The sequence below is a fragment of the Cryptotermes secundus genome, unplaced genomic scaffold (genome assembly GCF_002891405.2).
Source record: "Cryptotermes secundus unplaced genomic scaffold, Csec_1.0 scaffold1979, whole genome shotgun sequence".
NCBI classification, from domain to species: Eukaryota; Metazoa; Arthropoda; class Insecta; order Blattodea; family Kalotermitidae; genus Cryptotermes; species Cryptotermes secundus.
In genome coordinates, this window is record NW_019732005.1 from 213,377 (window position 1) to 226,393 (window position 13,017).

General features: G+C 36.2%; 1 protein-coding gene across 1 annotated transcript in view; it reads left to right on the forward strand.

The window, feature by feature from the left end:
- Positions 1-13,017, forward strand: part of LOC111867539 (translation initiation factor eIF-2B subunit epsilon) — a 28,109-nt gene that overhangs the window by 7,827 nt on the left and 7,265 nt on the right. The window contains exons 5-10 of the mRNA XM_023857516.2: positions 1,976-2,220; positions 3,325-3,447; positions 5,707-5,860; positions 9,017-9,197; positions 10,381-10,590; positions 11,954-12,246. Of these exons, the coding sequence (XP_023713284.1) occupies positions 1,976-2,220; positions 3,325-3,447; positions 5,707-5,860; positions 9,017-9,197; positions 10,381-10,590; positions 11,954-12,246 (1,206 nt within the window). The remainder of the gene's footprint in view (positions 1-1,975; positions 2,221-3,324; positions 3,448-5,706; positions 5,861-9,016; positions 9,198-10,380; positions 10,591-11,953; positions 12,247-13,017) is intronic.

Genomic DNA, 13,017 nt, shown 5'->3' on the forward strand with positions numbered 1-13,017 from the left:
GTAATTAATATGGGAACTAAAATATTTAATTGCCTTCCCCTTGAATTGAAAAGCGTTCAAAATTTTAATGTTTTTAAGAGGACACTAAAAGATTATTTGTTGTGCTAATGTTGGATTGATGACTAGCTTGTTGAGTTTCTTTTGGTTTGCAAGTTTTAATATCGTGTTTACGTGTTTTATATTACTAACATTTTTCTTTTGTTCTTCTGTTGTTCTTATTATTATGTTCCTTATAACGGTTGCTATGTTATAGTGATAAATTACTGTGTAAATTTTATGTGACTTTGATGTGTGATGTATTCGTTATTTCATGACATGTCCAATTGTATTCACTTCAGTTATGGATGAAAATAAAGTTGAAAGTTAAAGGTAAAATTAAAGTTGATACTGTGCTTAATTAACAACCACACTTGACACTTTTTTTCTTCAGGTATATTATGTCATCATCATCAAGTTTGTAAAAAGGATTGATATGGGGACCACTGTTCACAACACTGAAACTCATGGCAAACGAATTCAGGAGTTACTGGTGCAGTTTTTTGTTATTCTTCTATAGTTTTCTGAAGAAAATGATAAAAGGACAGAAAACATGTAGATTCATGCAAATATTTTGAGGTCTAACATGATAATTATACTTCAGTTAAATAAAATTTACTGAAATGTTTTGAGTTAGGGAATGCTAGCTTCAGTGTTTTGCATTAAATGTTGCTGGAAACATTTCTGGAAATTGTTTTCCGAAAATCTTTTTAATGCTGTCATCACAATATTCTGAATGTCTTCCAGGGAATCAAATTCGTATTTTTTCGTGGATTTGATCAGATAGGAAACATTTGTAGGAAAACGTGTATTAGAGTCTAATAGAAATGAGTGTTTAATTTTTTCCAGTTATTTATTTGTCAGGCCTCATGTAAGGGAAAATAAGTACCCTTCCCACCCATTCTAATTCAACTCAGTACAAGACAAATTGTGACTTTTCAGCTAAGTAAATATTATAATGTAACAGAAATACACACACAAAGAGGTCCGTTTTGTTTTCAAAATCAGCTTGAAATTTGTTAAGACTATAATTTGATAACTGACATTGCAGTATAAAACAGATCTGCTACTAAACACACAGCCCATTTCATAGGTGAGCATGGCAGTTACATGTGTAGAGCTTCTTTGCAGTGAATGTTTAATTATATTTTGTTCATGTTGTGATACTCATTAGACCGCCTTTGAGGTCTAGTGGTCAAGAGTTCCTGGCTACAGATCCCAAGGTCCCAGGTTCTGTTCCCAGCGCTACCAGATTTTTTGAGAAGTAGTGGGTCTGGAATGGGGTCCGCTCATCATTGTGAGGATAATTGAGGAGCTGCTTCAAGGAAATAGCAGCTCAAATCAAGAAAACCAATATTAACGGCCATGGGGATCCATTGCGGTGACCAAGCGACATCATCTATCCACAAAAGTTGGCACTAACTTTGCCGACAAGTGGCGGTTGCTCAGTCGGTGTAGTTTGCTTGCAGACTACAGGCCATGGAGTTTTCTTTTAGTTTGAGATACTCATTATTCAACATATGTGATAATGGCCCATTCTTGAAAAGAAATAGTAGAGCAGAGCTTCATATGAAGTATTGGATGAATGAAGGCCAAAATAAAATTTTTATGATAGTTTTTAGTATTGATTTTTCAGTAATAGACTACATTGAAATCTGTTGTGTATGGTATTTTTTTAGGTAAAACCGTTGCACAGAAATAACCTGCTCTTAGTTTTGAGTACTTCATACAAGAAGACATAACCATAACATAAATTAAAATTTATGATCATGAGGTAAGAAATCATGAAGCTTTGGAAAGAAAGAGGTGGATTATCATGAAAGGACTGTGTGCAATGAACTCTATAACAGGAAGCAGCAATGATATGGGTTTTCGGAATATTCTGTTTTAGAAACTGTGAGATTGTGCTGTAGAATGAAGCATATATTTTACTTTGCAGGAGACGTATGTTGACCGACCTCGTGTGGAACTACGGTATGATCTTCAAGACACCCATGTGGCTATCTGCTCTGCTGCTGTGCCACCACTGTTTTCTGACAACTTTGACTTTCAGACAAGGGATGATTTTGTTCGTGGGTTGTTAATGAATGAAGAAATTCTTGCCAGTACCATTTACTGGTATAGATTAGACGGTGCCCAGTATAGTGCGCATGTTTCTAACTGGCAGATGTATCAGGCTGTCAGGTGTGATGACATTTCATATGTTAAATTTATCAATATTGTTATCAGTTGATGTGTTATTGATATGGGATTATTCTGACAGATTTAGAATATCTTTTTAGAGCATGCTGTGGAAATATATAGAACAAGATAGGTACCAGTATTTTAAGGAACCTTTTTCCTCCATCATCAGGGTAAAAGGGAGGCAGTTTGTTCCACTGGCATGTTGGTGCTCATCTACCAAATTATACATCATTACATTCCAGAAGACCATAATCTTGGCAGTCAGGGTTTGATTATCTTCCTCTTCAAGATAAGAGATGTGTAATTTGCAAATTTCTGATACCGAATCATTTGGATGATGCCAACAACCATCTAGTCCCATGTAGTTGATTTTGTTAAAGCAGAGTCATTTTTAAGAAGCTGATCGTCAGTTACCTGTTCATGAAATTCTCCACCTTTATGGAATCTGAAGGCTCTTTACCATGTACATGAGGACCTGCTCTCAAGCACTATCCAGAACCAGTTGAATCCAGTCCACATCTTCACTTCATATTTTTAAGGCCCATTTTAATATACTTGCATTTACATGTATGTCTCTGTGTGGTTTGTTCTCCTCAAGTTCTCCTACTAAAATGTTGTATGAATTTCTTATCTCCCCCATTGCATATACACATCTACCATGTGATTAAACAGTTTTCTAAGTTACATAGCTTGTCTTATGAGCAAATATTGAAATGCTTGAAGAAATATTTGAAAATGAGGCAGAGTAGATTAAATTGTTATTCTTAAACATCTTTGAAGTAAGAATGAAAAGGGAACTGGTATACCAGTGCACATTATTTTGTTTATTTCATTGATATGTTAAATTATTACCGGCAGTTGGTATTTGTAAATGAAAACTTATGCTCGTTATGGTCTCCACATAACACTTTTCTGTTAACAATAAATGTCTTGCAGAAGCTCAACTTCCGCTACTCATTTGGAAATTTTGAATGCAGAAACTTATCCCTTTACTAAAGTAGGTTTTTGTTCATGATTTCCTTTATAAATTGATCCAGGTTATTATAAGCAGCTTTGTGCCAATTTTTTTTATGTACGAATTATGTAATAAAAATTCTGTTTCAGTCGTGATATTATATATCGCTGGGTTTATCCATTTGTTCCTGATTCACCTTTTCTCTGGGATGTGGAACCTTACATGTTTCTACGGCACAATGTTTACAAACAGAAATCAGTCACGCTTGGAAAGTAAGTATGTGTTGCACACAAACAGATTGCTTTGAAAGTAAAAATAATGATCTAATTAATTTTTTAATTAAAACTGAACTGCTAATACTTAAATTAAGGTCATATCCAATGCATGTTTTATTATAAATCATGTAAGGAAACAAGTGATCAGTATGAAGAAGTGATCACAAGACTATGATCATGTTGATAATGAAATAATAGAAACCATCAAATGTTTAACACGAAGTAGTTGGAAACTTTTCATATTGGATAAAATATGCCTTACATATTTGAGCCATATAGGGCCATCAGTTGAGGCTTCTGTGTCACAGAGGAGATGGCTTAGTATAGGTAATTTCTAGCAGTAATATTTACATTTAAATTGCTTTATAATTGAAAATGTAGAGCATTCTCACATATGTATAAATTGCTGACGGACTGCATTATATTCTGACTTCTGTTGGTGTTGTTCTTTTCTATGTAGATTTTGTNTTTGGGTAGGGAGGGGTTCTCCGTTGCGCAACATGTTACAATATTCTGACTTCTGTTGGTGTTGTTCTTTTCTATGTAGATTTTGTGCAGAACGTGATTGATATAGTATTGCCTCAGTGTCTGTGAAGATACTCGTAGCATGGTAAGGTAAAGTTTTCCCTGTGCTTAACTAATTAAGGACTATGCCATGAAGGCGTACGGGGGAGTGGATGTACAGATCCACATTTTCTTGACCTTGGTACCAGTTGGAGGTGAGTGGTCAGCTTCACACCGCAGCTGCTTTACTCCTGGGGAAAGAGCCCAGGTACCCATTGGATAGGAGGCTGGGTGGGCCTCAAAGGCCGATCTGGACGACATAGAGAAGAGAAAATTTTTGACCCTACTGGGACTCNAGTCATCTTCACGCCCCAGCTGCTTTACTCCTGCGGAAGGAGCCCAGGTACCCATTGGATAGGAGGCTGTGTGGGCCTCAGAGCCCAACCTGGATGATGTGGAGAAGAGAAAATTCTTGACCCTACTGGGACTCGAACTCCCACCCCTTGGTCGTCCAGCCTGTAGCCACTCACTATAATGACTACGCAAGATATAATGGTGTAATAGTTATTTTTTTTTAACCTGTATGGGGAGGGTGTTATCAAATTTTTAATTATGAGTTCCATATCTGTCTGTACCGTGTATGGTGTGTGATGTGCCATGCTGGTAATGCTGGTGATGCTGGTGTTTGGGTGGTACTGGCAGTCAGATGTATGGTTCTTGATATTTGATTAGGTGCATGTGTATTATCTTGTGTGAATAATACATTGAATAGAATGTTCTTTTTGTCTGTGTTCATATATGAGTAGATTTAACTTTTTATTTATACATATGTAGTGTAAGAAGATAAAACAGTTCCGTCCAGTGCGACTGGTGAAGGTCCTTAGAGACCGTCATCAGAGGGACATCGATACAGTTTGGAAACCACTATTACAATAGGTGTTCTGAGTGTTAAAATATATATACATACAATGCTGACAATACACAAATGGATACAAAATTCAAAGTTTTCACAACTACAGCAGCTCTCTTGATATATTAAAATTTATTAAAATTTTGTTAGTTAAGTTAGAATTTATAAACCAAATAGGTTCATGTCCTCTCTCTTCTCACTTTTCCTGATGGGGGCAAACTTGTGTGGCCTGTCTTTCTTGAGAAGAAGGTCTTTTGATGTCGTCCTGTGGTTGTTTGTGGCGCAGTGTTGTTTTTACTTAATGTAGGAATTTCCTTTGATGTTCATTAATTGCTCTTTTTCTGTGTGTTTGCTCACATCCGTTACATTCTCCATTGTACGATACTGGTATCTCTTGTTTAGGATATGTGTTGTGAGATGTGAATGCTGATTGTTCCCTACCGTAGTTTATACTACTTATATGTTCTTTATATCTGATGTTAGTGGGCTCTTCATCATCTGTCAAGGTTATTCCTTCATGCAAATTCCTTCGTTTCTCATAGATTGCTTCCACAGTAGAATAATTGGTCAACTATTGTCACAAACCTTCAGAGAATAACAATCTTAGTCTCATGTATGTGCTCAGAATTACTGGGTTTTGATCTTATCCAGAATTTAGTATACTAAAGAGCACAACATTTCAGAAACAGATTTGATTTCCAAAATGTCACATTCTTTAGAATACAGGATGATCTGTGAAGTCCAAAAGCCTGTAATCCCGAATGTTACACACCATTATCAGAACCCTTTAGAATCTAGTTGTATATGTGGTTCATGAGAATGTTTATTCTTGTTCATTGCAGGAATTGTTTTCTGGAGGAAGATATTGTGATTGCTGAGAACACAAGTGTTGGAGAGAACTCTCACATTAGTCACTCTGTGATTGGCAAGAACTGTCATATAGGCAAGAATGTTACCATATGCAATTCATATGTATGGGATAATGTTACTGTTGGGGTAAGGCAGATGTGCTAGATGCTGCACCATTTTTTGAATCAAGTACAATAACTTTATATTCTGCAAGGATATACTTTTGATAATAAATGCATGAGATGTGTGTATAAGGTAAAAAAGTAAAGTTGTCCCTGTGCTTAACTAATTGAGCACTGTGCCATGAAGGCGTATGGGGGAATGAATGTATGGATCCACATTTTCTTAACCTCGGCACTAGTTGGAGGTGTGTGGTCAGGTTCACGCCTCGGCTGTTTTATCCCCAGGGTAAGAGGTCATTGTACCCATTCGATAGGATCCTGGGTGGTCTCCAGAACTGGTCTAAATGACATGGAGAAGAGAAAATTGGTGCCCCTATTGGGGCTTGAACTCTGACCTCTTGGTCATCCAACCCATAGCCAGTCACTAAACCGACTGATCTAACCTGGTGACTGTTTGTTATAGATATACATTTTTAAATTTTTAATTGCTTGTCAAGAAATGTTTAATGTAAGAGTCTGTTTACCACTTTATAATTACCAAAAGAGTGTTTTTCTTCATATCAAATAGAGTTATAGTGGTATGTCATTAAAAGTTATGTTAGATTAACGAAAAAACTTCTGTTAAAAAACTTTTATGAAATATTTTTTTATTCCTTCTTTTCCAGAATGTAGCAATTTATTCCTTTATTTCAGAAGTACTATAATGATTAGTACAATAAAATTGAATTACTTTTGTGTGGTTATGTAATCAGCTAGGCAAAACCAGTAAAGTGAATATCAGTTCCAGTATGGTTAGCAGAATTCTTTGAACATATGAACTGTACTCAATTTTCATGCCATATACTGTAATATTATCTTTTGATTTCATGCTTCAGTGTTTTATGGAATGGCGTTACATATACAAAGCAAAAGACCAGAGCAACAACATTTTAATGTACACTGACAATACCTGATAGAATTGAAATTATGAAGACATTCAGTGTACCTTGGTATTCTTCAGCCAGTAAAGTAACAGGTTGTGAACCAAATAACAAATATTTGATTCCAAGGAGGATTGAGATTTCTCTTTGCCATCTTGTGGAGGCTAGATCTGTGTCCTACCAAACTGCCTGTTCATTGGGCACTGTAGGTACTGCTCCCTGGGGATAAAACAGCTTACCTTCAAGCTTACCATTCACCCTCATACAGAGATAAAATTGGGTATGCATGGAACTCCACCAGCATTTCTCCTATATGTATTCCTGGTGTGGTTCTTCACAAGGACAACTTGACATATGGAATTTGTTTGTGTTGACATGATTCAAAAAGGCAAAATAAAAGAAACCAGATGTAATCTTAATCAATTATCATAAGCGCATAATGTGGTGACATCTAATGTCAGTACTGGTGTTAAATTTTAAGTTTACTCTTTAGTTTAGAGTGACAGATAATGCTATGAGTGTGAAACTGGGAAAAGGAAGATGGGCATTAATAGTCAGCTTTATCCTCAAGGAAAGAGGTTGCTGTTAACCATAGAATAGAAGCCTGGGTGGACCCCAAACCTAGTCTGGATGTCATGGAAAAGAGAAAAATCTCTGTTCCCATCCTATCTGAAATTTTATCTTGAGTGTGTCCATACGTAATCATTTTACTGACAGTGATTTTGTTATTCCTGTTGCATTATAAGAATCATCACAATAATCAGTGATGTAGAGTCTTTTTTTTGACTGTTTTTGACTGTTTACCACTGTGTGCAAACTTCAGATTTTCTAGAGATGCTCATTTGCAGTGAATGCATCTTGTTGTGTATCATATATTATCTCTTACTGAAAACCATCACAACACAACAGTCAATAATACGTGTAAGTAGCTCTAGGAGATACTTTTGCTACATGTAATCCATCTCTCCATCAAATTGGACATTTGCACAACGGAGTCGCCCATCAAATAGTATCAGATATTAAATAATAACATACAACATAACAATGGGCCTCCGAACACCACATCAACCATTATGTATATAATATGTCCGTATAAACGATTACACCTGCCAACTTCCAAATACCATCATATATACAATTTTTAACTGAACTTTTGAGTATGTAACTGGCTATTTAAGATTTCAGTTTTTATTATAATTTATATTTTATATTCACTCATATCATTTTATACTATTCTATATACTTGGAAGCTTAGCACTGTATCCTATATTTGACATGCAATTCAATAATGAAAAGTTTAATGTTTTTGCCTGATGATGGCCTTTTGAAGGCCGAAACATGTAGCAAAAGTATCTCCTAGAGCTACTTACATGTATTATTTATTGCTGTGTTGTGACAGTTTTCAGAAGAAATAAGAAATGCTGATTTTGATTGCTTCTCTGCAAGTAAAATGTGGACACTGGCATCTGTGAGTTATGTCTTAATAATTTCTCTACACTTGATTTGTACATAATAGAGTAAGATATTAGTAAGATACAAACACATTTTTGAGTACATCTGATGTTGTCAAATTGATTAACATATTGGATTTAAATTTTGATGTGAATTAATGTTGCTTTATGCTGGATGGAATGAATGTTTCCTTGTAAGCCAGCAGAAGAGGTTTATTTGATAATTTTTGATGCTTGTCTGCAGAACCAGAATTTCAAACCAAGAATTTATATTTACTTGTGTTTCTGTAGCTGTCTTGTATGGCTTTTTGTAGGCATGTGGAAGTCTCAATTCTTTTAGGTTAAATCAGGAAAAGATCTCCATTTGAATGTTAATTTTTCAGTTACAAACTTTGAGAATTTTGAGGTAATTGCCTTTGTTTTGCACAGTAACAACCTCAGAATTGTAATAGTTGGCATCACCACCATAAATTGGCTTCTCAAAATATCTGTGTCTCACCTGCTCTTTCTGCCCAAGGTGAAAAAGTAATGGTCCTAGAATAGACTTTTGTAATTTATGAAAATTTTTAATTGGATTGGTGTCTTATATCACAAAGGATAGATAGTGCACTTTAATACATTGCAAAAGAGTGGTCAGTGTTATATATTATGTTGGCAGCAAAATAATTGTTCTGGTACAGGTAGGAACAAATCCATAAAATGTTTCTGAATTATTATCTTGAATTTAGAAGGTCATTCTTGCATATTCCTATATATATTAGCTCTTCAAGATAGCAGTGCAAAGTGTAAAGGTATCTTCTTGTATTTCAGGACAACTGTCATATCAACTTTACATTAGTTGGGCATCAGTCAAAACTGGGCACAGGTGTGAGACTTAGTAAGGGTTGTGTTCTATGCCCTGGTGTGGTTCTACCTCTTGACACCCATCTAGAAGGAAGCATTCTTGTTGCTAGTTCTGAGCAGAATAAGGAGAGTCTAGAACAGGATGAAGGTAAACTGTATAGTTCACAGACTACAAGTTTTGTTGTTTCATAGCAAAGAAGAGCAGAAAGTTACATGAGATTAGATATGAGAAATACATAAGGTTTGATTCGCAATGAGGTCATTGGATTTTTCCATTGATGTAATCCTTACAGCTGCACTATGGCTGTGGGGTGAACTCAGCCTCTAACAGAAATGAGTACCAGGAATCTTCCTGGGGGTAAAGGACAGCCAGTGCATAAGGCCTACAACCTCACCACCATCTGTGAGCTGATTGTCTAGATGTGGGAGCTTTGACCTCTCACACCCTATGGGCCTCCACAGTCTGTTACAGGGATAGCTTAACCTTTTTTTTATACACAGATGCTGCAGGTAGTAATGAATTCAGTGAATGTTGGGGTTCAATTGACTAAAGAAATTACACAACCAGTATTTATTAAAGACAAATTGAAGTGGCTGATGAAGTAAATATGATGTATACGTCCTACCTGACTCACTTGGAGACTTGTTGTCCTACCCACTTGAATCTGCAATATGAGATGAGAGCTTTACACTTGATGAAAACTGATCTTTGTTTCCACGTCCAGCTGCCTTGTTTACACACATTGGGGGCCAATGTGTCCCATTCGTTTGATCACACTACTTTGTTTTGTTTAAAGGAGGGATGTCTGTTGTTAGTAATGATTACAGTGTTCTCACTTGGCTTTGAAAGAATATTTGAAATGCCTTCATGCTGCCTTATTTATTATAATATGTTGTGTGACTGTTGTTTGTAAAACATGAGTATTTTATAGTAACAGAAGGTATGCCGACTTATGCATAACACTCATTGACTTATAGATCCATCTCTGTGTGTTTGAACTGAGAAAGTTTGTGTGAAAATGGCACTCTAGAAGTATATTCAAAAGATACCTATTTGAAATCTTGGCCAAGCAACTGGCTATCCTGACTGAGATTTTATGGATCTTCCTCAGACTCTCTGTGTTAGTGCTGCATTAATACTTCGAAATATTTCTGGCTCTTAAATTATATACTGAAAGAGCATTATTAAATAATCACTATACCATCAAGTTTAAATTTTTCACTAACCTTCAATTTTCAGAGTACTGGTTACTGGAATGTTCGTTTCATCTTTGGTAGTCTAGTTTAATAACAATTAAGAAATGTAAGAATTTCCTTTCCTCCCATTACAGCTTATAAACTAGAGAAATTGGCAGACAAGGCCTACTGTCTGCATGTAGACCAAGCAGAATATGACTGTGAAGCTGAGGGACGAGCCCAGCATTTATGTGGGCTTTGGTTAGGGACGAGTGGGCTAGACAGCAAGAGTGACAGTGAAGAAGATCTATCAGCCAGTAGTGAGATGTCTGACCATGCTTCGCCTGTTCCTGACGATATACACTGTAAGTAATACACTTGATATTCCAGTTTTATGTTTCAATACATTGTTGGAGCATAAATTTACTGCCACAGCATGAGAAACAAAGAACACATTGCAGTTGGAATATTTGTATTTCATAAAATTTGGAACATAATACATATTAAAGACATCACAGAAAAATGTGATAGTGTAGGAAAATGAATATTATCAGTTATGTCTAATGGCAGTAGTAACAGATACACTTAATAAGTATGGGCTAAGCACAGTATTTGATGTCATTGTAAGCTTAATATATGGCCGCGTCATAGCTCAAGCGGTTAGCCACTGGCTTCCTATCGCGGCAGACTGGGTTCGATCCTGGGTCTGGTCAAGTGGGATTTGTGGTGGACAAAGTGGCGCTGGGGTAGGTTTTCTCCGAGTACTTTGGTTTCCCCTGCCAATCTTCATTCCACCAATTGCTCCACAATCACCCTCACCTATCATCTGGGGCTGGTACAATATGCCAGAAGTGGCCACAGTACAAGGGAATTAGTCCCACCCCACTAGCAATAAAAAGAAAGCTTAATATATTTGTATCAGTTGCTATTCCAATCTGTTGTTTATGATTTTGACTTTAAAGACATGCAAGAGGGGTGAAAGTATTCCTGGACTGGCAGGTGACTGCTGTGTTTAGCATGGAGTTTTTCTGCAAGAGGATGGTAGACTACAATCTGATGAATCATTTTGATTAATTAAAAAACTTTTATAAGTGACAATTTAAAAGACAGCATGTTTTATCAAGTTCTATTTCATACTAATAAAAACTGGTATGGAAACCTGTAACATGTTAACATTTCCTTTTGGGAAGGGCAAAATAACAAGTAGTCTTTGAAGTTTAGAAGTGCGGTGACTTTTGTTAAAGATGCCGGATATGTAGGACCCTATATCTTGGCACTGACTGAATTGTACACTAGGAGTTCATCCTACAGGGACATGCTGTAAATTAACGTTCATATACAATGATTCTGCAATATGTATGGGGGTATGTGTGAAGAAATATCTTGAGAAGTTTGTCACTGGAGACTCACTTTGCACCTGGCCAGAAACCTTACAAATGTTGTCCCTAGTCCTCTGTATTTCTCAAATCTAGTCCCATGTAACTTTCTTCTGTATTTCAAGTTAAACTCAAGAAAAAGATTCATTGTCATGCTGGTCAAAGAGAAATTGTGGACTCCACATGTGAAATGAAAACGCGGGGCTTCTGCAGGTACTTAAATTACTTGCAGAATTTTTAAACCTCACTGTACCAGGTTGCAAAGTAATTACTTTGAAGGTTCCAACTGGCAATATCTGGTAAATATGTTGCATATAAAAACAAAATTTCAGTTCTGAAGTTTTTGATGCAGTGTTCTTCAGTGAAGTAATGGATTCACTCACACGAGGTTATGACGACAAGCTTCACCCTGACAACCTGATCCTGGAGATCAACTCTTCACGGTATGCATACAATGTCAGTGTACGAGAGGTAAACTACTTTGTGGTGAAAGCACTGCTCAGCCTTCCAATCCAGGCTCAGTCTGCTGACTCAGGACTCAAATATGTAATGGAATTCAGCAAAATGCTTAGAGACTTATTCCCCATTCTGCAAAACTATGTACGCAACTCAGATGCCCAGGATGACTGCCTGCAAGCCCTAGAGGTATGTTATAGGAATTTTGTATTAAACAGGTATGTGTATTACTAAAAGGGATGAAGAAAAATATATCAGGAGCAGGTACAAGGAATATTAACATTCTTGATTTATGGAATATAAAACACTTGATGTTAACAAAGTGCAAATATTTGTCATTGAGTGCATTTATAAACTTAGATTATGGTCTTTTAGGTTATGACCCTGAACATGGAGGTAGCAGGTTTCTTGAAAACATGGATAATGATGTATCAGACTACATGGTGCCATAAACCAGAGACCTCAATTGAAATCTACACTTCCATAAATACCTCAGAATCTCAATTATAAACCTCACTTAAACATATGATATATTTCATATTTTATAGAATAGGCTTTTGTTTTTCTCTTTGTTTTTAAAACATTATTGCAGCAAATCTCAACCAAGACTTTGCTATGCCTGTGTACATCATAAATATAGGAATCATTTTTTCAAATTTTTTTTCAAATTCTGTTTTAGGAATTTTGAGTGGATACATGTACACATGGAAGGCTGCTGTTTTCAGTAGTATAGGTGAAAACATACTGAATGTGTTTCTAGCTTACTTCTCTTTCTTAAGGGAAAGAAATTGGCATATGGCATTGCCATGCTGTGTATATCTATATGTATGCATGCCTGTCTTCCATCCAATTTTTGAACCAGTTGATCAATTTGGGCAAAGTTTAGTACAGACTTCGTACCATCAGAGACCACCCTAACATTGCACTTTATAGTTTCCTGTAATTGGTAATTTGACACAG